At 42.0% G+C, this 23,435-nt stretch overlaps 1 protein-coding gene across 1 annotated transcript in view; it reads left to right on the top strand.

The window, feature by feature from the left end:
• The window catches only part of ASIC1 (acid sensing ion channel subunit 1), a 1,036,985-nt gene that overhangs the window by 598,915 nt on the left and 414,635 nt on the right, over window positions 1-23,435 (top strand). Inside the window, exon 3 of the mRNA XM_044083819.1 lies at window positions 20,107-20,234. Coding sequence (XP_043939754.1) covers window positions 20,107-20,234 — 128 coding nt within the window. The remainder of the gene's footprint in view (window positions 1-20,106; window positions 20,235-23,435) is intronic.

Below are 23,435 nucleotides of genomic sequence, written 5' to 3'. Positions count from 1 at the left end.
TCGTGATTCGTTGCATTTGTATTCCACGCATCTCCCCTAAAGAAACCATCACACATACACGTTAGACTAGCTAATTGCTAACAGTTTACCTGAAACAATTCTATTAGGTGATGTCACTACTGACTTGCAACTTGCAAACAATGATCACTCCCACAGGAAATAGTGTACTTAGACAGCAGAATACATATATAATAAAAATGTCAAACTACCCTTCACTGGATGCTTATATCTAACACAGAGAACCTCACATCTACTGGCATACTGCCTAACTCTCTAAGTGATGACTTACTCATCCTAATCTGTTGGTAAAAACTCATAGCAGTCACTCACCAATACATTCAGTTTCATATTACACAGAACATTGTAGCGACAGCAGCAGAAGTAATTGGCAGTTTGTTTGGGTACTTACCCTGAAACAGTAAGTAGACTTCTTGAGTAACCTTTTTGTCAATATTCCATACTCAGTGGTCCCAGTCTGAACTAAAAGGATCAAAAATTAATCTGTGCCATAGGTATCACTAAACATTCATAGCCAAATAACCAAATGAGACAATTCATATTAACCTAATGCATCTTCAGATCAAGCCTTAAACAAACAGGTGCAGCACTCTCTCAAGTATTGGATCATAAACACCAAAAAAGAGTACTTTCAAACTTCTCAGGATCAAAATACGCACTTCAAAAATTCTGGAACTTAAGTAAACTGAAGTTCAAAATGATGTGAAGATTACTGATCCTACAGACATTGCCAACTTACTGGCTGACAGGTTCAATGCAAACTTCTCCCCCCCAAAAGGAGAGATATCTATACCAAGCAATTGCAGCCCCCCAAACATCTCCAACGCCCAAGTGAGAACTGCTCTCTCCAAAGCAAAAAACACAGCATCCATGGGACCTCTGTGTCCCCGGCTGTGTGCTCCACGAACTCAACGAGGAATTAAACCCACAGCTAGGACAGCTGTTTAATCATAGTCTTACCTCTGGATACGCATTCCAGGAGTGGCGCACTGCAACTGTGGTCCCACTTCACAAAGGCGGTGCCTCCACCGACCCTGGAAATTACCGGCCCATTAGCTTGACAAGCCTTATCTGCAAAGCCATGGAGAGGATCATAATGGACCTCATAAATAAAGACATAGGGAATTTGCAGACTTTGGATCCATCCCAGTTTGGCTTTGTCAAAGGCAGATCATGCCTTCTAAACTTGGTTGACTTTTTGAAACAGTCACCAAAGCCATTGATGAGGAAAGGCAGTCCATACAGCCTACCTCGATCTGGCGAAGGCCTTCGATACAATACCCCACTCGGGTATCATTGAAAAACTCATCAGCTTAAATGTTAACCCATACATCACAAGATGGGTTGCAAACTGGCTGAGTGACAGAACCCACAGGGTCAGAGTTGCTGGCGCCATGTCAGACTCAAAGCCTGTCACAAGTGATGTACCACAGGGCTCAGTCCTGGGCCCACTCTTGTTTGGCATCTACTTTTCCAAGTACAAGCAAACACAGGAGGGTTATGGCTGACAAAGTTTGCAGATGACTGCAAACTGGCCATAGTAGAAAACACATCTGACACAGATATCCTTCAGAAGGGTCTCACAGAAACGGATAACTGGTGCCAGAGCCATGGCCTAAAGTTAAATGCCAAAAATGCATAGTCATACCCTTCGGGAAAAACAAGGTTACCCCTAGCTACCAAATAGGTGGCAATCCACTGAGCACAGAAGAAGTTATCAGGGACCTGGGGACCCAGGTTGATAGTAGTCTGTCATTCGACACCCATGTAGCTAAAGTAGTTAGGAAGACCTTCTACATTGCCCACCTTATCATGAAGGGATTCTCATCTAGATCAAGGGAGGTCATAGTCTCCCTATACTCATCACTCATCAGACCAATGATTGAGTACAATGCCCCATTCGGAATGTATCTGACCCGACACTTGCAGCAGCTGGAGAGGCCACAAAGTTCCTCACCAAAAGGATAAAGGGTCTCAAACATCTGTCCTATGCTGCCCGACTGAAAGAACTCCAGCTCTATTCAGTCGCTTACCGCTTGCTCAGAGGTGACCTTTGCCTAACATACAAGCCCATGTCAACCCCAGATTTGATGAATAGGCTTCACCTAAAAAACTCTAGATCCGTCAGAGCCACAAGGGCGGGAGACTTAAACCTCGACACGGCTATTAATAGGACGTGCTGGAGGGATAGATTCATCACCCAAAGACTCCCTATGCTGTGGAATAAAATCCCGGTATATGTGAGGCAGAGCACCTCGCTGGCCTTGTTCAAGAGAAATCTTGACCAATGGATGGGAGATCGCAGATATACCCCAGGGATTACCTCAGTGTCACTGCTCGACAGAGGCACAGCAAAATAATGGGTATAGTTCCCCATACTAAAGGGGTGGCGTAAGCCACAAAACTATGGGCTAGGCTTGTAAATGCCCTCGGGCAGATAGCCTAGTATGAACCTATGAACCTATGAACCTATAAATATCCCACTGAAACTTGTCAAACCACAAGCCCCTTCCCATTCGCAGATGAAACTCCAATTAGTATTGCAAACAAGCTTGCACATGCTTTAATAATATCTACAAATCATCACAGTAATCTTCACTTCTGTCAAGATCATCAACCCTCTAACACTTGCCAGCCCAGGCTGTTGACATAACCCAGCTTTGCAGTCACTTCATTCGTACATCACAAGTACTCTGACTCTTCAAACAATATAAAGTTTCTTAGACTTAAAATAAAAATCCTCCATGGTACCTTAAAATTGCCCCACACAACTATAGCTTTTCCCACAGTCATTCTCATAAACTGACTCTGGAACATAAGCCATGCCCCACCTGCTTGAAAATGTATCACCGTTGTCACTCTTCACAAAGAAGACCACTCTGCTTACCTTAGTCAGTATAGAGCCAGTAACACATTTCCACTACCCTCCAACATTCTAAATCATCCACATTTCCACTACCCTCCAACATTCTAAAACATCCTAGATTGCAAGACACGTAATCAACAAGCCTGATTTCAGGCCCACTCATGACTCTGAAACTATAAAACTAAAGTATTCAAACCACACCAGTGAAACTTTAAGCATCACATTTGCAGGGTGCATCTTCCTTAGTCTGTCAAAAACTTCCTACCTGGTTGACCACATCACACTATTGCATGCCTACACTCTTAAGTCTGCTCTCGCTTTAATCTATACCTCTCCCATTCTAACCTGAATTCCTTCCTACTCAAAAATAAATAAATAAATAACTTTGGCTCCAGTCTCCACTTTTATCTTCCGTCTGTCTACACCCTCTAAACACCTTGGGAATAATGAAAAGTTATTGCTTTTATTCAGCCCAGTACCTGCAGTATATAATAACTCAGTCACATAGTACATTGTAACCTTACTTGCAAAAAGCATCTCTGTACATACTGTATATTTGCACATTTTAACTGTTTTTAACTGCATATTAAAACTTGAAAAGAAACCACAGCTCTATCTCTTGTGACTCAGGCTGAAAAAAGAAGTTATGTACCTACCATAATGTTCCATGTTAGTTGTCTTCTTCTCGCCTTCTTTCTTGCTGGATGGGTTTGGAGCTGATCCTCGACTCCGACTCAGCCATCTTCAAAAGCTCGAGAGCTGCATACTGGCTCGAGGCCATCTCATATCCCATGATGCCTGGCACTAGTAGTTAGGAAAACCTTCTATATCGCCCACCTGATCATGAAGGGATTCACATCTAGATCAAGGGAGGTCATCGTCCCCCTGTACTCATCACTCATTAGACCTATGATTGAGTACAATGCCCCATTCGGAATGTATCTGACCAGACACCTGCTGCAGCTTGAAAGGCCCCAAAAGTTCCTCACCAAAAGGATAAAGGGTCTCAAAAATATGTCTTATGCTGCCCGACTGAAAGAACTCCAGCTCTATTCAGTCTCATACCGCTTGCTCAGAGGCGACCTGTGCCTGACATATAAGGCCATGTCAAACCCAGATTTGATGAATATGCTTCACCTCAAAAAATCTAGATCCCTCAGAACCACAAGGGCGGGAGACTTAAACCTTGACACGGTTAAAAATAGAACGTGCTGGAGGGACAGATTCATCACCCAGAGACTCCCTATGCTGTGGAACAAAATCCCGGTACATGTGAGGCAGTGCACCTCTCTGGCCTTGTTCAAGAGGAATCTTGACCAATGGATGGGAGATTGCAGATATACCCCAGGGATTACTTCAGTGTCACTGCTTGACAGAGGCACAGCAAAATGATAGGCATAGTTTTTATTCAAACTAAAGGGGTGGCGAAAGCCACATAACTATGGGCTAGGCTTATAAATGCCCTTGGGCAGATAGCCTAGTATGAACCTATGAACCTATGAACTAGATACCCAGATCTCGTTTGGTAAGTCTAACTGCAGACATAATAAGGAAAGGATCCTATCCTGGAAAATATAAAACTTCCAGAGAGGCTACTTGACAGAAAGGAATAGCCAGAGAAGAGTCAGCCAGTGAAAAAAAAACATAAGTAACTCTTCTCGGTCTACAAGGATAGGGGGATGGAGGGTGGGATGCAAGAAAGAAGGCGAGAAGAAGACAACTAACATGGAACGTTATGGTAGGTACATAACTTCTTTATGTTAAGTTGTCTATCTCGCCTTCATTCTTGCTGGTTGGGATAGCGTCCCTAGCACCTAAAATCCTGGGTGGCTCATCAGAACAAACTCTTCAGAACAGTGGAACCAAAAACTGCTCTGTTTCTGGGAACCACATCCAACTTATAATGTGAAATGAAAGTATGTGGGTTGGCCCACGTAGCCGCAGCACAAATAGATTCCATGGGCAACCTAGCCTGAAAGGCCACTGAAGTGGCTAAAGCCCTGGTGGAGTAACCTTTTGGTTTAACATGTAATTCTTTATTCCTCGGTTGATAGATAAATGTGATGATAGAAGTCAACCACCTGGACAAGGTTACTTTTGAGACTGGAAGACCTTGTTTACCCTCAGCATAAGAAAGGAAAAGTTGGTCCGATTTCCTGATATCCTTAGTTCTATGTAAATAGAAACGTAGTTGCCTGTGAACATCTAACTGATGCAACTTATATTCCGACCTGTTGGAATGGTTGGGAAAAAACACAGGAAGGTCTATGGACTGATTCAAATTATTTTCTGAAGAGGCCTTAGGAAGGAAGGAAGGATTAGTCCTGAGAGCGACCCTATCATTGTGGAACACTAGGTACGGAGGACGGGTACAAAGAGCCTGCAGTTCCGAAACTCTTCTGGCTGAAGTAATGGCTACCAGAAAGAGAGTTTTCCAAGATAAAAACTTCAGGGAACAAGAAGCTGCAGGTTCGAAGGGAGGCAATATTAGAGAAGCTTAAATCAAATTTAGATCCCACGGAGGTGGAGGATCTCTCACTGGAGGCCTGAGCAGAGTGGTCCCTTTGAGAAAGGCTCTACATACCTTATGCGACATGATATTATTTCCCGACAGGCCAATGTGAAAATTTGAAATTGCAGCTAACTGAACTCTAATTGTAGCGGAAGCAGACCCAGAATGAAAGAGTTCTGCAAGAAAATCCAAAATGTGGTGTTAGGGGCTGAAAAGGGGTCTATACTCTTAGTCTCTGCCCAGGAAGAAAAACATTTCCACTTACTAGCGTAAGCTTTTCTAGTGGTAGACTTGTGCGATGATAAAATAATTTCCTGCACAGATGGGGAGATATCTGGAAGCCTGGCTAAGGTTGGAAGTGGAGCAACCAAGCAGTGAGCTGGAGAGATTGCAGGGATTGGTGCAGCCTGCCCGATTGATGGATCAGAAGGTCTGGAACTGGGTCCAGAGTCCAAGGCTGCTCAAGAAGATGATGATGCAGTAACGGGAACCATATTTGTCGAGGCCAGTAAGGAGCAATGAGGATCATTTTGCAGCCCAAAATGGTAGCTTTCTGTATCAGTTTTGGAATAAGGGGAAAAGGAGGGAATGCATAAAGAAGTCCCTGAGGCCAATCGTGGACTGCAGCATCTCTGGGGGGAATGTTCCGGAAGTGGAAGGAGAGAGAAGAATTTGTTGCATTTGCTGTTGAAGGGGGTGGCAAAAAGGTCACAGCAAGGCTGGCCCCATTTACGGAATATTTGGTCCGCAACTACTTGATTCAGAGACCACTCGTGAGGCATGAGAATTGCTCTGCTCAGCCTGTCTGCTATGACATTGGACTCCCCAGGGATGTGCGTTGTGATCAGAAACCATTGGGAAGAGATCGCCCACTGCCAGAGTCTGAGTGCTTCTCAACATAGGGAGTAGGACTTGGTTCCGCCCTGCTTGTTGATGTACCACACTACTGACATATTGTCCATTTGAATTGCAATGGTCCCAGTAGGAAGGGAGTCCTGAAGAGCTTGCAACGCTAGAAGCACAGCCCTCATCTCCAAGACGTTTATATGCAGGTGGTACTCATGTGGTTGCCAGGTGCCTTGGACTGTCCTGCCCTGATAATGCCCCCCCCCCACCCGATCAGGGAAGTGTCCGTGGTAACCATAGCAACTGGGGGGGTACAAATAGTCTGCCTAGGGGTACTGATGTGGAGACCATCCACCATGCAAGGTGCTTTTTGCATGCTTCTGTGATCATAATCATGTGAGACATGGGAAGCTGCTGGAAGGACCATTGGGTGAAAAGCAGCCACTGGAGGATCTTCATGTGAAAACGAGCTAGAGGAACAAGTATGATAGCTGTTACCATGAGACCTCGAGTTTGGAGGACGAACCTGGCTTGAATTCTCTTGCATGCTAATAAGACCTGTACATGTTGACGAATCACTAATACCCTGTCTGGTGGAAGGCTCGCTGACATGTCTTTTCTATTTAAATTTGCATCTATAAAGGTGATAGACTGACAGAGAGACAATGCAGACTTTTTGAAATTTATTGAGATACCTAGTCTGGAGCAAGTCTCGATAGTGAAGTCCCTGGCTCGCAGAAGGTGATGCCTGGTGGTAGCAGTAAGGGGCCAGTCATCTAAATATGGAAACACCTAGAATCCTTGCCATCTCAGGTGAGCGGTAACTACTGCCATACATTTGGTGAACACCCTGGGGGCTGTGGTGAGACCAAAGGGCAGAGCTCTGAACTGGTAACAGCTGGCTTCCAGCCGGAAGCAAAGGAATCTTCTAGAGCGTCTGTCCATTTTGATGTGGTAGTATGCATCCTGAAGATCTATAGAGCACATCCAATTGTCCTGACCCAGAAAGGGCATAATGGACTGTAGCGTGACCATCCGAAACTTCATTCTTTGTACAGACCTGTTCAGTCTGCTGAGATCCAGAATGGGTCTCCAGTCCCCTGTCTTTTTTAGTACCAAAAAGAACCTTGAGTAAATTCCGGATCCTTGTTGGTCTGCTGGAACTTGCTGGATGGCCCTTTTTCTTAGCAGTTCTGAAATTTCTTGTACTGCTTGATCCCTTAGATTGGGTGGAACATCTGGAAGGGACTTGTTTGAGATTACGGGAGTGCGAACAAAGGGTATTCTGTAGCCTCCGGATATAACTGACTGTACCCATTTGTCTTGTGTTATGTTTTGCCAGGCTCTTGGGTACAGCGATAATCTTCTCCCGACTGCCTCCGGAGGTGGGCAGTCGGGCAACCCTTCAGGGATGGTGGGAGGGCTTCTCTGAGAAGGATTCTCTGCTGCCCTGGTTTTGCGGACCCCCTCTGCCATGAGGGCAGCGTCTGTTATTGTTCCCTCCTCTGCCCCTGGATGGGAACTCACCACATGTGTCCGGCAAGGCTCCCTGAGATTTCCGGAACCACATCTTTCCACTCTTCTGACCCTTGGGATATGGTCTGGAAGGAGTGGAAAAATGGACTTCCATGGCAGAGAGAGTCATGCCTTCCTGTTCACACCTGGTAAGGGTATCCTTCACATGTGATCCAAAAAGAGAGGAACCATCAAAGGGGTGTTGGTGAAAGACGCTCTGAAAGGTTCCGCGAAGTTACATAGCCGCATCCAACCGTGTCTCCTTAGAGCAACACCTGTGCCTGTGGCTCTACTCGCACCATCAGCTGCATAAGAAATGAGCCTCATGGAGGAGTTCAACACTGAATTAAGAGTCACCAGCTGGGAGGCTGCCTTAGCCCGGGCCCCCTCGGCTGATGGATCTTGCAGGGTATCTCCAAGCTCTTTAAGGAGATCCCTTTGAAGGCGGGTAAAGTGGCACAAATAATTCAGAGACCTCATAGAAAAGGTCTCTGAAGAGAACATCCACTTCCCATATCTGTCCATCATCCTGGACTCCTTGTTAGGGGGATGGACAGATGAAGAAGTTTCAGCCAACTCCTTCTTTGTGGCCGTCGCTACCACCATGGCATCAACAGGGACACCTTTGGTCAAAAACCGTTTATCCTGTGGTGCTGTTATGAATTTAGCGGGTCTTCTGGGGGTGGGTCCCACTGTGTCTGGAGCTGACCACGCCTTCCAAGCCACCACAGACATCAGTGGGTCGAAAGGCGGAGACACCCAGGAGGTGGAAGGTCGGGATCCAAACGCATCCAGGAATACCGACTCATCCTCGGAGGGGCTTAGGGTAGTCCAGTTCCCCATCTGCCTAAGCATCTCAAGGATGTCTGAGAAGGAGACATCTTTAGAGGGGGATCTCGGGGACCCTTCCGAATCCTCCAAGTTGGCATCTGATGTGACAGACTCAGGGGAGTCAACATGCTTCCTCTTGCATTTCCTCTTATGAGGTGGCTCCTCTGAATGATCAGGGGAGGCCTCGGAAGAGGAAGATACACCCAAGGGGGTGCCCTGGAGCATTGGTTCCCCACGCTTGGGGTCTTGAGAAGGGACTGATGCAGACACAGGCACCATAGTGGGAGGAGCCAGTGGGGATGATCATGGGGCTGACTCAGGGGCCAGCACACTCCTCATGACCTCGAAGGCATCCCTGCCAAAGAGACCGGAATCCCTCTCCACACCAAGGGGGATGGCTCCGAAGCTGATGTAGGAGCCGAGCTCACCTGCGCCAAAGCTCTGAGAGGGAGAGTGGGGTCGGACAAGGGTCCGATGCCACTCGCCCCCTCTGAGCCGACGAGGGAGTCTCGGCGCCCAGACCCTTCCAAGGACGGTACCAAAGAAGTGATCGGAGCCAATGACGGAACTGAAGCAGAAGGTATCGGTGCCGATGGTTCCACAACCCGAACCCCAATGAACTCCGGCTCCGAGCTCAAGGAAGGAGTCAGAGGAGGAATAACTGCAGATATGGACAGAGCCGACACCTGATGAGGGGGGCTGGACAACATTTTTGCTAGGGCCTGTGATTTTAACAGCCTACTGACCACTCTCTCCACGTCATGATCGGATAGTCTTGAGGACCGAGAAGAGTGGGACCGATGACTGTGCTTGGATTGGAGCAGAGGAGACCTCAGAGCCGAGCGTATCAACTCCAGGGAGGGAGACCTAGATCTCTTTCGACTCCCTGTCAGCTCTGAAGGGAGAGTCGGAACCGACTGGGAGACAGGTAAATCAGTTCTGGCTGGAACCGAGGCTGAAGGAACAGCTTCACCCATCGTCGGCTCCGAACTGGGAGCCGAAGATTTAGGTGGCTTAAAGGCCTGCACGGGCTGAGTCTTTGCCGGTGAATCCTGTTTAAGTAATCCACGTAGGATTAACTTATTTTTACACTCCTGCAGGACTCTTGGGCTGAAGGCATGGCAAACCGAACAAGAGTCCTGCAGGTGCACGGTGGCGAGACAATAGACCCAAGAAGTGTGACCATCTGTCAGAGACATCTTCTGACAGCATGAGTCACACTTCTTGAATCCGGACACCTTGGTATCCTTGGACATCCCTGAAAAGGAATTAGAAAACCAAGGACAACACACAAAAGAAATTAGGATGCAAGTACTACCACACACACTAAGTTAAGACACCCAAAAAACAGCCAAGAAAACTGACAATATTGTGTATATACAAGCTAAACAAAACTAACTAAGTAAGAGCTAAAAGTTTTTTTTTTTTTTTTTTTTTTTTTTTAAATAGAGAAAGTGAAAAGGGTTAGCCTCTAATTTAAACGGCTACCTAAGAAAGTTAAGGGGGAGGGGAAAACTCTCTAACTAAAATGAGTTTTCTGAAGGGATAGGGGAAGGTTTAAGAAAGAATTATAGATACTATATATATATATATATATATATATATATATATATATATATATATATATAAAGGTTAACTAGTATAAACAATCTACACTAACAAGCCTATAAATTTTTATCAAAAAACGAGTAAATAATGAAAATATACGACCTGAGCCAGTAGACAACCTCGCAGCAGAAGCGGCAAATGAGATCTGGGTATCTAGCGCCAGGCATCATGGGATATGGGGTGGCCTCGAGCCAGTATGCAGCTCTCGAGCTTTTGAAGATGGCCGAGTCGGAGCCGAGGATCAGCTCCGAACCCAACCAGCAAGAATGAAGGCGAGATAGACAACTTAACATTAATTTTTCCCACTCAGTTACTGTTGTGTTCTTAAACACCACTGTCTTTCTAGTTGCCTGCCCCTTATGTTAATTTGACCATATATCTCATTTCCTCTCTGCTTTTACTAGCTTGTGTGAATAAGCACAAATTATCATTTTTTGAAATCACTCCCCTTCAACTATTTAAATTTATTGGCCATCCTACTGTATTCCATAGTACTAGAATACAAAAGTGGCCACCCCCTTTCAATCTGTCTTGCTGTTTTAAAAATAATAACTCTCCACTACAACTTAACTTTTTAGACAGGTAAAACTTAAGTTACCTACTTTCAAATCTAATTCCTCTAGTGCACACTACAGTGTTTAGGATAAACCATTTTTTCATCTTACCATTAGCATCTATTGCAAGACCACCAGTTATTGGAGAGCCCACATTCTGCCTCTCAGTAGTCATCTTGGGATTAGTGCTTCTGTTTTCTCCTGGTGAGAGGAGTGCAGTTAAATTATTTCCTGGAGACTACTGATCACCAGAAAGCTTAATAACTGCTTTATAGGTCACAGCTTGGAATCTGTGCTTATATTCTGATCCTGGTGAGAGTAGGAGCAGAGTGCATTGAATCCTGACTCTTTTTGGTTGGAGTCCCTGTGACTAGCACTTGCTCTAATACCTGCTGGAAAGCACTAGGAAGCCTTAAACTGATACAAGCACTCAACTCTCCTTGTTAATAAGGAGAAATTAATCGTAAGCGGTAGGCACTAAACAGCCAATAATTGCAAAGTACCTTGCCAAGGTAATGAAAAACAGCTCTTGTACTTTACAAAAAAAAAGCACCTAACCAGGCATGTCCAAGGGTCAGGTTCCAGTGATTTCTCCTGTCCACCTAGTGAATCTTGGCATACTGGGGCAATGCAGCAATTTCCTCATGTACACAGACAACCCTCTCCTCCTACCACCCAACACTACAACCTGCATGAGATGCACTTAACTAGCCAAACTGGAAGCAAAGCTCTCTCCAGCCAAGATTGTACTAGACAATCAAAAGGAAAAGGTTAATACCCACACTACACCTCAAGCAACACATAGCCCTTCAAAACCCTCACCACCAACACCCACACATAGCAACACTAAACCCACATATGCGGAGGCCCTTAACATTAACCTGCCAAATCCTATACTAAAGCACTGTACGATCACATCCACTCGTGCATGAATCGTGCCATCCCAAATAGAACCAAGATGTTATCCTCCAAAAAAAGAAAGCCAATATGGCGGTCCCCTGTCATAAACAAACTATACAACAGAAGGAAGAAACTGTTGCAGAAAAGAGGAAAATCCCAGGATGCAAAAAACTCCCTTACCAGCCTCAATAAGAAGCTGAGATCCCTCATAAACTCCTCCAAAGCTATTTACAAAAATAAAATTGCCAAAGATTCCAAAGACAACCACAAGGCATTCTATACCTATGTCAATAATCTAAATGGCAATGCTCAAATATGCTGTGAGCTACAACAGAATGGCATTAAATATACTGATCCCAAGGACATTGCCAATATCCTGGCAGATCAATTCAGTGCCAACTTCACCCCCCTCTCACCCCCTAAAGGACCCATCTCAATACTGAAAGATTGCCAAATTCTGGTAACCACGGACACACAGGTAAAAACTGCACTCTCCAAAGCTAATAATACAGCATCCATGGGACTAGATGACATCCCAGGATGTGTACTACTTGAACTACAAAATGAACTGGCACCTCACCTGTCATGTTTCATCATAGCCTCACCTCATGCCCAACTCCAACAAGGGGGGATCCACGTTGGATTCTGGGAACTACACTCCCATCAGTCTGACAAGCCTGATCTGCAAGACTATGGAATGTATTATCATGGAACTTATAAACAAAGACATTGGCAACCTTCATTCACTGGACCCCACCCAGTTTGGGTTCATGAAGGGCTGATTGTGTCTCCTGAACCTGATTGACTTCTTCAAATCAGTCTCCAGAGCTGTGGACAAGGGTAAGGCGGTCCACACAGCCTATCTGGACCTCACCAAGGCCTTTAACACCATCCCCCCACTCTGGAATCATAGATAAACTTACTAAGCTGGGCATAAATCCCTATGTCACTAGAAGGGTTGCCAACTGGCTTGCTGACAGAACCCACACTGTAAAAGTAGCCGACTCCAAATCCAGCTCCAGACAAGTGACAAGTGGAGTACCTCAGGGTTCAGTCCTGGGACCGCTCTTGTTTGGCATTTACTGCTCTGAAGTACAGGCTAACACTAAGGGACTCTGGCTAACAAAGTTTGCAAATGACTGCAAACTGGGAGCCATTACTGAATCCCCAAATGATGTGGATATCCTACAGAAGGGCCTTACAAAAATAGATGCCTGGTACCAGAGCCATGGGCTCAAGCTCAATGCCAAGAAGTTTATAGTTATCCCTGGGGGAAAAACATGTACCCATGAATTTCCACATAGGTGGCAGTACACTAAATACTGAAAGTGTGATGAGACTTAGGAACACAGGTGGACAGTGGTCTCAACTTCAATAACCACATCGCCACAACAGTCAGGAAATCCTTCTATGCGGCACATATCATCACTAAGGACTTTTCATCCAGAAAAAAGGAGGTCATTGTCCCACTGTACTCATCCCTCATTAGACCCATCATACAGTACAATGCTCCATTTGGTATGTACCTCACAAGACATCTGCAACAACTGGAAAGGCTGCAGAAACATCTCACTAAAAGAATCATAGGCCTAAAGCAGATGCCCTATGCTGACTGACTAAAAAAACTCCAGCTATACTCTGTTGCATATCGTCTACTCAGAGGTGACCTCTGCTTAACATACAAGGCCATGTCAAACCCAGAGCTGTTGGACATGCTACACTTAAAGAAATCCCAATCCATCAGAGCCACATGCTCCAGGGACCTAAACATTGTCATCACAATGAACAAAACATTCTGGAGGGATAGGTTCCTGACCCAGAGACTTCCCATACTCTGGAATAGACTGCCCATACATATCAAGCAGAACACCTCCTTGGCCCTCTTCAAAAGGAACCTTGACAACTGGATGGGAGATAGGAAATTTACCCCGGGGATCACGTCAGTCACCCTGCTAGACTGGAGTCCAGGGAAGTAAATGTTGTGGAAAGAAATAACCAGGGAATTGTTGTGGCTAGGCTTGTATAGGCCCTAGGGCTGATAGCCTAGTACCAACCTATGAACCTATTTGTCAGCCATTGTTTATGACTGTCTAATCTACAAACATTGCTCTTCATCTTCTTATTCTTTCTACCTTATGTACTCCTAATGTACATTAGGAGTACGTTGCTCTTCATCTTCATATTCTTTCTACCTTATGTACTCCTAATGTACTGTGGTTACATTTTATGCACTGTTCTAGTGTGGAGCTTACCCGCATTGTTTGTTGCACAGTTTTCTGCTATTGTATAGTACTGTCTGTTGTGCAAATATTGCTCTTCTTCTAGCTGATTGTACTTTAATATAATTTATGTGCTTTTTATGTACTGTGCTTATATTTAGATAGTTTTGCTATTGTGGAGTTTCTTCACGGGCCTCCACTGAAAATGGGTTCTCTCGGCCCAGTGGACCTTCCCGGTAAACAAATGGCAATAAATAAATAAATAAATGTTTGTTTCCCACTTCTACCACTCTCTATGGTTCTGTTTTGGTTCACTAGATAATTGACAAATAGAAGCTAAGTGGTCGGACTGGATCGCACTTTATCTCTGCCTCTTCTGCATCTATTAGATGCCCCAGGGATCAGTCATTGGATCTTTATTGTTTACAGTTTTGTCAGTATCTTGCCATAGATATATCAACCAGTAGAAACCATTCTGTATACAGATGACACTATATTTATTTTATTTCTCTATCTATCAGAAGTATATAAAATTACTTAATGTACAGACATGGCTATCCGTAGCCAACCTCAAACATAACACTAAAATGTCAAGTTAATGCTGTTTTACCTTGGCAAAAATCACTAGTCAGTAATAACAGCGTTGTTATACTTAATTTCTGCATGCCTTTTCAAATTATGCCCTCATTTAAGTTACTTGACATCACACTTGACCCATACTTGTATGAAGTACATATCAACAATGCTTTCAACCAGACAAACTACAAACCTGACTTAGTATGCTGAGAATAAAGGTTTTTCAGTACATGAGCAATGCTAGCTAATGCCACGACGACTGTTGTCTGCTGTTTTTTTTTTTGGTGTCTTCAGACCTTGTGGTACAGACCTGGCCCCCAGTTCCATGCATCAACACCAAGCCTACCTAACATCCTCCTACTCCTGGACTATTCCAGTATTTGCTGGTGCTGGTCATGGATCCTAAGGGCATCCTGGGAGAAGAAATGTCTGTGCTTCTGTCTGGGATGGGTTCTTTAAATATGCACTACCCACTTTCTCTTTCCCTGCCCCTAAGCTCATTAATTATGTCCAAGGACATCTCTCTTGTATGGACCATGCCTCCCCTTAGGGAGCATCATCAACAAGCACCATCCCTCCGAGGATGGGCATAGTCATCTCTCTCTGCTACTTTGTCAGTCACCTGAACCTCTAATTTAAGATGGGTCAGCTGGGCCTTTGATAGGGCTTTATCCCTATATGCCATCAGAGTGGACACTGTTTTCTACTGTTCATCCAAACTCACCAACAGCACTGATTCCCTCTCAATTAAACTAGAACAATTTTATTATCTTACTTCCTGATCAGCCACAAGTTATTTTCCAAGTATTCATGATAGTGCTTCAGTAAAATCCATTAACTGGATTGAATTCCACAGCAAAATCTCTCTCTCAGTACTGAACATTCTCAACTGACTCTTTCACTACCTAAAATACTGCCAGCCTCTCCAAGGTCTCTTTCACTACTATATACCCATCTCTTAAATTATGGAACAGCTACTATCTAACAAAGTAGTATAATTCAAACTGCTTTCAAATCCGAAATAAAGCAGCATCTGTCCACCAAAAGAAATATTGCTGTATATAAACTATTTTAGCATCTGAAAAACTTATCATTTTACTCAGAGTACCTAAAAAATGAACTTCATTGCAATAGTGTAAATATATTTATTAGGCAAGCAATAATGCCAAAAAGAGTGTGTGTACTTTTGTAAATAATGCATACTCAGGGGTGTACTGAGGCCCGACACTGCAGGCAGAAGGACACTAACACACATCCCACAGGGCATCACTGTGCTTAGAGTATGAGCTGTTACGTTGTTTTGTTTTATTTTTTTATTTTTGTTATTACCATATTACTATTATTATTTATATATTTTGATGTGAAATAGTTCCTTTACCTGAGGTTTCAGACTTTCTGAAGTATATGTAATTGTTGTTGGAGGAAGTATTTTACATCCAAAATATAAGTTATGTAATTATTTAATGTCTGCGTGCACTTACACACACACACACACACACACACACACACACACACACACACACACACACACACACACACACATGCAAAACTAGAGACAGACATACTCACACATATGTAGAAATGCACAGTCAGAAATACAGGCATACATACACATACAAAGAAACAAGCATATTCACTCACACTCTCTCTGTCTGTCTCACAGACACACATACATACACACACACAGAAATTACAACTTTTGTCCTCAGAATCGTCCATCCACAATGTCTGTTATTAAAACAACAAGGTATTAGGGCCCTTTGTCCACGTTCCTCCCCACTCTCTTTACAGTCTCCTGATTTTGCTGCACTGTGAATATAATTCTTAGTAAATCTCTGAGAATTAGAACAATCAATACTACCAGAATTTATAAAAGTTACACCAACTGTCTCCTTTGTTTCTATATTTCTATTTCATTCTCTTACATACACTTTTTCATATGCAAGAAGGCATACACTCACATATGCAGACAGAAACACACGGCAACTGTTGATTAATTTATTTTCTACTGTACGAGCTTCATGACATCTTAATATACAAATGTAAAGTGGTGGACTTCTTTTAGAGCGGACATTACCTGTACATTAACACCCTGCTGGAGGACTTCCACTCTCCAATCATGTTGCCCATTTTGTAAGTATTGTTCTTCAATCATTCCTGCCAGAGTCTTGTACATTATTACATATTTTACATTTTTGCTTTCATTATATCACCTCTATTTTCAGCGAAATCTTTCTGTGTACTGAATCATAACCCCGAGTCCTAGCCCAATCAGACTATTCTGGTAAATAAATGGTAATAAGTAATTAAATAAGTCCAGCTTTAATTATGTACTACCTCTTCAGACACCCAGTTTCTGTCCCAGAAGAATTAATTCCAAGGGGGCCCTGATACACACATATATCATGAGAACACTGGTACCGAAGGATTAAATTATAGCATTTTGCCCCCCTGGCTATCTTCACCCAAGATGCTTCAAGAGTCAAGCACAGTAAACTCTCAGTTAACCGGAACTCAAGCAACTGGCACTCTTAAGCAACAAGAAAAAAAAATGGAGAAATACAGTACATTATGAATAATTCAATTAAATTTTCATGTGTTGCACTTTCTATACCCCCCCCCCCCGCCAGGCTTTTAATTACTGTATTTCAGTATTAAAATCAAATCAATACAGTGTTTATGGTGTGGTATAGTATAGGGTACAGTATTAGTCAGGCCTATTTTTAATAGTAACTCTCAAGCAACCAGAAACTACAGTTATCCAGCATCTGCCAATCCCCATGGGTGCCAGTTAACTGAGAGTTTACTGTGTGTTTACTAATCATAGTTGTCCAAATGCGGTGGCTCACAAAACAAACAAAATATAGTGTGGGACTAGTTTTCAAATTATTGCAATTTTTCTTATACTGGAACTTTCAACACTACGACTACAAATTATTTTGATTCAGTAAGCACCCCAAGTGGATGCGCTATTGATCAATTCAAGTTGAGAAGAATGTACTAATTTAATAATCAGATGTTTTCAGATATTAAAGATAATCAGTATTGTTTAAGTTCCTTGACTTTTTATAATAATGATTCCCCCCAACTGAATGAACCGGTTATGCAACTGAATGTTAACAAGAAATGGAAATGAGGTATAATAACAATGATTTAGATAACGTCTCGCGAAAACCCAGAAAATTAACTGGGTAAAGCAACTGCCTTATCGGGCAGTCACTTCTTCATACTGCATGTAAAATCTAGTGCATGGCCAGTAAGCCACATAAAACATAACAAGCTCTGCAAACTACGACAGGTTTCCACACCCGTCATGCTGCTGCCACCACCACCACCATATCAAGTGTCTCGGAGTCTCCAGCTAGTACAATAATGCAATACAAGAAATGTATAACCCCTACCCACTGCCCAAGCAAGCATTAATCAGAATCAGTGTAGCAAATAAGTACACTGTAGCCAGTCATCGCATGTAAAATCTGCATAATAGCCTACACATATTCTGTATCCATTTTATAGTTTGTTTTAAATGGCAACTAAAACAAGCATTTACAAATAAATTAGCATGCTGACTGCACACACTGCTCAGTCCTTTCTTAAAATGTACATGTCTATTCTTGTTGGCTTCATAGCCCTTCATTTTTTGTTATTTTTTTCCAGTCAAATGGCTACAAAGTATCTTTGTACTATATAACACCCACCAAAGCAGTCAAAACAATATATGAAAAAAATATAAAATATATATATATATATATATATATATATATATATATATATATATATACACACACACACACACACACACATACATGCATACATATGTGAGCATGTCTACTGGTGCAATAGTCAACTTGTTTGAAGATTTACAACCTGTAAAATCTCCAAAGTGGGCTTGGGTCCTGTAGTGGCAGGAGGATAAGCATTGTTTTACCTCATCTGAAAAGTCATCGCATCTCAACTTGATAAAAATAAATGAGTCTGAGTCGACCAAACATTCAACTGTCATTTTACCTATACACACATACACATACATGTGTTTTTCTCTGTGTGATACTTTAAACCTCCTGTAATGGAGGCCCATGAGATATATGCAAATGACCCCATAAGGACATCAAGTTTTCAGCTGCATTGCTTCTGAATGCCCATATCTTCTTACTTTTTAAATTTTTAAGGATGCATTCATACCAATGAAGCTAAACCCCACTAGCTGTGGATATGCATGCTTTGGCCTTTTTATTGACCTCATCAGCACAGCATAAATTAATTGTTTGCCTATACTTAAGAAACACAGGCCCTGCAATTCAATAACACCTACACTAAGTGTACATCGTTCTGAATGAACAGACGGCCCAAGCATAACACACACCTTCTTCCTTCTAATTTTAGTTTTCCTATTGATATTCTTGCAGCTTTAAATACTGAGGGGGATTCATAAAGGTTACCACAAAATGTAGACTACATGTACACTTAGTGTAATATTTCTGAGTGACTAAGAAGCACAAAAAATATGATAATAATGTTCTTGGACTACATATTGTGTACACTTAGTGTAGGCTTTATTGAATCTGGCCCAGGGTCTTTAAACCCAGCTGATGCCCATAAATATTAAAGTGCCATCAAATTATCCCAACTGACATCCAAACTAAAGGGTTAAAAGGTCATACAGACAACCCATTCACTATAAACTGCAAGAAAAACCTACCCAAGCTAGAGTTTTCACTGTGTGATACTGTAAAGGATCTACCTTAAAGTAAGTTAAAACTCTAAGTTTGAGTCCCCATGGACAGGCCTAAAACTGTGCTGTGCTTCTGCAAGGATGTTACTGTCAAGATGATTAAATTATTTGTAGGTTATTTTTTGTAATACTTTTACCAGTAGTCTTAAACTCTCAAGATAAGAGATTCAAACTCACTTGAAAGATTACTGTTTCTGAATCTTTTACCTGCAAGCTGAAACATATGCGTTCAGTCCTGCTGAATCTATTGACCTTTAGATCTTAGTCTGATATTGTTTATGAACTTTGATGCTATTCACCCTCCTGCTAGTCCAAACTTATTATTTGTACCTGCTGACTGCATTATGGACTTGATCATCTACACAACAAGGAGTTTGCCTTCCTCTTATGGAGCTGTAACTGTTTGTAATAATTCTAATTTGTTGTTACTTAGTTTTGCAATAACTTATTTAATTTGTATTTATTCAAGGTATGCTCCGTGTCCATTTGTTGAGCTAGTGCATCATATTTTGTAAGTTTTATTACCCGTCCATGCTATTTCATTTAAAATTGATGCCTTGTGATTAGCATTAAGCACATTAGTAAATCAGAAGCTGAAGTTGAAGATATGCATGTTGGTAAGGGGGGTGGGGGATCCAGGCAGCCTGAAAAAGTTTTAAATGACCAGCAGTCCTAATGACTACAGCATCAGTCCTAAAGTTTAACAGAGATAGTCCTAGTTACAGATTTATCTTTACAGTAGCTATATAATTTATGTTTTTATTTAATCACAAAAAGTGTCCCTTTTGTCAGGTGCTAAACTGATTGAGGAGAACTTGGTTTCATAGTCTGCTGGCTGCTGGATTTGCCAGTCTGGAAAAAGTCATCTGATTACTATCTAGTAAAACTTTATACAGTAAAGCCTCATTCCTGCTTTTTGCTCTTTACAGATGAAACATCTTTTGAAGCTGGGATAAAAATCCAGATTCACAGTCAGGAAGAGCCACCGTTTATTGACCAGCTAGGATTTGGTGCTGCTCCAGGGTTCCAGACGTTTGTATCCTGCCAAGAACAAAGGGTGAGATGTCCATTGATTTTTCTTGTCTCACTGCTTTTTGTGTGTAATAAATATATATTCATGTAAGTCATTTTTAAAGTTGCAAGACATTTATTAGAGCTCACTACTAAGGATGACATGAAAATAATTTTGCAAAGCTCAAAAAAAATGACTGAGTATATTTGATGAAGAAAATGGTGACGGTCTAAATACAGAGTGGGAGAAGAATCATATGAGTTAAGTGAATAAGAGAATAGTCTGAGTATGTGCATGTGTAAATAGTGTCGAGCATCAGAGTGAGCTCCAGTGGATCTCTAAGGAACTCTGCTATAAACGGTGCATGATGATGTTGTTTTTCTTTCGACTTTTCCTGGTTAGGGGTCGCCACAGCGAAACTCCGGTCCGCTAATGATTGGTAGTTGATTTTTTACGGGTGCCAAGGTGCCAGCTCAATGCCCAACCTTCAGCGAAGGCACGCCCATTCTACACATGTCTTTTGGATGCCACTCGATGGCGGGGAGGACATGCAGACTCCACACAGAAGGCGCTCCACCAGAGAATCGAACGGGAGAACCACTTGCTGTGAGGCAACAACGCTACAGCTGCACCAACGTGGAGCATGATGTCAGGTAAAATAGTTACTACTAATTTCATTAAGTTAACTTAACATGAAACATGTCTTTTTAGTCTTTTTTTGCAAGCTCACCTGACTTTGTCACATAAAATCATAGAACTGAAGTTATCACAGCAGCATGCAAAGGTCCTGTTTTACACTGAAGTTTGTAAAATATCATGCATAAGTTATACACCTTGTATGACATAACATCCCCAAGCCAGACCATAAAATTAAACAAAACTGAGCCAAATAGTGTTTTGGTGAGACAATGCTTAGATATAAGATATTTACTCAAACAACAGTTCACTAAAATGTGATTTGACAGTCACATTAATGTGTAAGTTATATTCCAAAATTGAAGTTTTCTAAGTGCCAAAAGTAATAAAAAAAAAAGCCTTAACAATAATAAACAGAGATCAAGTTCCCATGCCCTCCATTTATATCTGAGACTTCACCCCTCATCCACACATAGTTGTATTGCTTTTGCTCCAAGGTCACCCTTGCACAAAAATGAAAACAGTTATTCAAATGAAGACTTCTTCAGTTTAAACAAATTTAAAAAAGAATACAAAAAAAAAGGCCTCATTACAGAAAGACAAACTGGAGTTCTGAATGTTTTGAAGCCAAGTCTTATGAATGGGGCTGCAACCTTTACACTCTTCCTCGATTAATGTAGCCATCTCTGAAACTGGGGTGTCTTCCTATAAATAATATCCAGAAACAAAATGTCATTCATTTAGAAGAGAAAACATGAAGGTCACTGTAAACTTTTCATTTTCCAAGCATTAAAAGTCATAGCACTGTCCTTTGAAAATCATAGCAGAGGGTCAGAAAGAGAACTTTCTTATTTGTTTTAGATCTGAAGTTCTTTGGTTACTAGACGTACTACAGTTTGATAAGGAATGTTTGTATGAGGTTAATTTTATTATTTAATAAAATCTGCACCCTTGACCAAATGCAACTTTTGAAGAAAATCAGTAAATCTAAGCGAAGCAAGTATAATTCTGGTAGCAAAAATCAAAGCACTATGCTTAAATCACAGCAGTTGACAGTCTGACAGTTACTGCAGAGGATTAAGACCATGAGTAGTTGAGAACTACTTCATGTGGCACAGGGTTTGATTCCCTCGACCTTTATTTGCCTGATGTGTGACCTTAAGTAAGTCACTTAACCAAACTGCACTTTGGGGCAATTGGGAGTTTGGGCTAGTCTCCTTAATGTTATTTTAGACTGCATGCCTAGTAACTACTGTGAACCTATAAGAGGTTTTGGTGGCTTACACAAAAAAAAAGGAAAAAGCACACTATTTAGTGTGCCAGAAAGAGTAGGAGAATGTATGGAACATTCCCAAGTGAGAATAGAAAAAATTGAGTGTAGGTGGTTGTACTAATCGCTGTGAAAAAATAAACTGGAAGTCACTGTGGTGCAGTACCACACGGCTAAATGCATAAATAGAATCATAACCAATGGTCAAAAATACTGTGCAGACTCATCAAAGTGACATATGAATTTCAGACTATCAGTCCATAGCTAGACTCTCCACTTGTGCTGTACCAACGAGTACAAAAATGTGTCTACAACTACTGGAGTTGTCCTTATTAGACAGCATGCATTCTTTTCCCTGCTTCATTGTGCTTTGGTGCTGTAAATATTTACCATGGTAATTTTTAGATGGATCGACCTGACTAGGTCAACACACCACAATGTCGACAGCAAGAAAGTTGACTGCAAAAGGTTGACATTGGAAATGCTGACACTAAACTACAGATATGCAAGTGAAATCCTTGCTGCATGCAGCCAACCAAAAAAAACTTTTTGCAGAAGGGAAAGCCCCTCTGTGCCCCTCACACCACCTGCTAATTATATGTACTAACTCCGTGCTCACCGAATCCCCAGAGAAATGGAATATTCACTCACCTGGGGATTGTCAGTCTCACTCAGTTCTCAACCTTTTGCAATCAACTTTCTTGCTGTCAGTATTCTGATGTGTCATCTTATTGAAGTGTTAACATATATGTACACATACACACACACACACATCTATAGATTGAAATAGATTAAAGTATTTCTATCTATTTATATCTATATATATATATATATATATATATATATATATATATGTGTGTGTGTGTGTGTGTATGTGTGTATTTATATGTATATATACATATATATGTGTGTCTGTGTACATGTACAGATAGATATACAGGGAGTTTAGTATCATTACAGCTGCATTTCATCAAATATAACACAGCATATTCCTGCATTCTTTAAGTATGGAATGGTTTACATTGCATAAGTGTGAGGTGAGTATATATACCTCATAAAAGGGCATTTTTTTCCTGGTGCTCTTAGTATGCCCCAAGCTGACGATCAGATGCTTGGCTTTTGCTCCAGTTGGTGCAGACCTATGTGCTCGGTATTACTTCTCCAGGTGGGACTAGCCTTGATGAAGGGACAGGGAATGGGGAAGGAGCAGATTGCCTCTTGTTATCTTCCCACTAGATACTATTGCAGGTGTAGTGAGAGGGATGTTAAGAACAGTTTATGGGTGATGAAGGTGAGCTGGAAGTCACTAGTATTAAATATGCTGTTGGGTGCATCAGGGC

This window comes from Protopterus annectens, chromosome 9.part0, assembly GCF_019279795.1.
Source record: "Protopterus annectens isolate FY-2018-M chromosome 9.part0, PAN1.0, whole genome shotgun sequence".
NCBI classification, from domain to species: domain Eukaryota; kingdom Metazoa; phylum Chordata; order Ceratodontiformes; family Protopteridae; genus Protopterus; species Protopterus annectens.
This window is presented reverse-complemented; position numbering and strand designations above follow the sequence as displayed.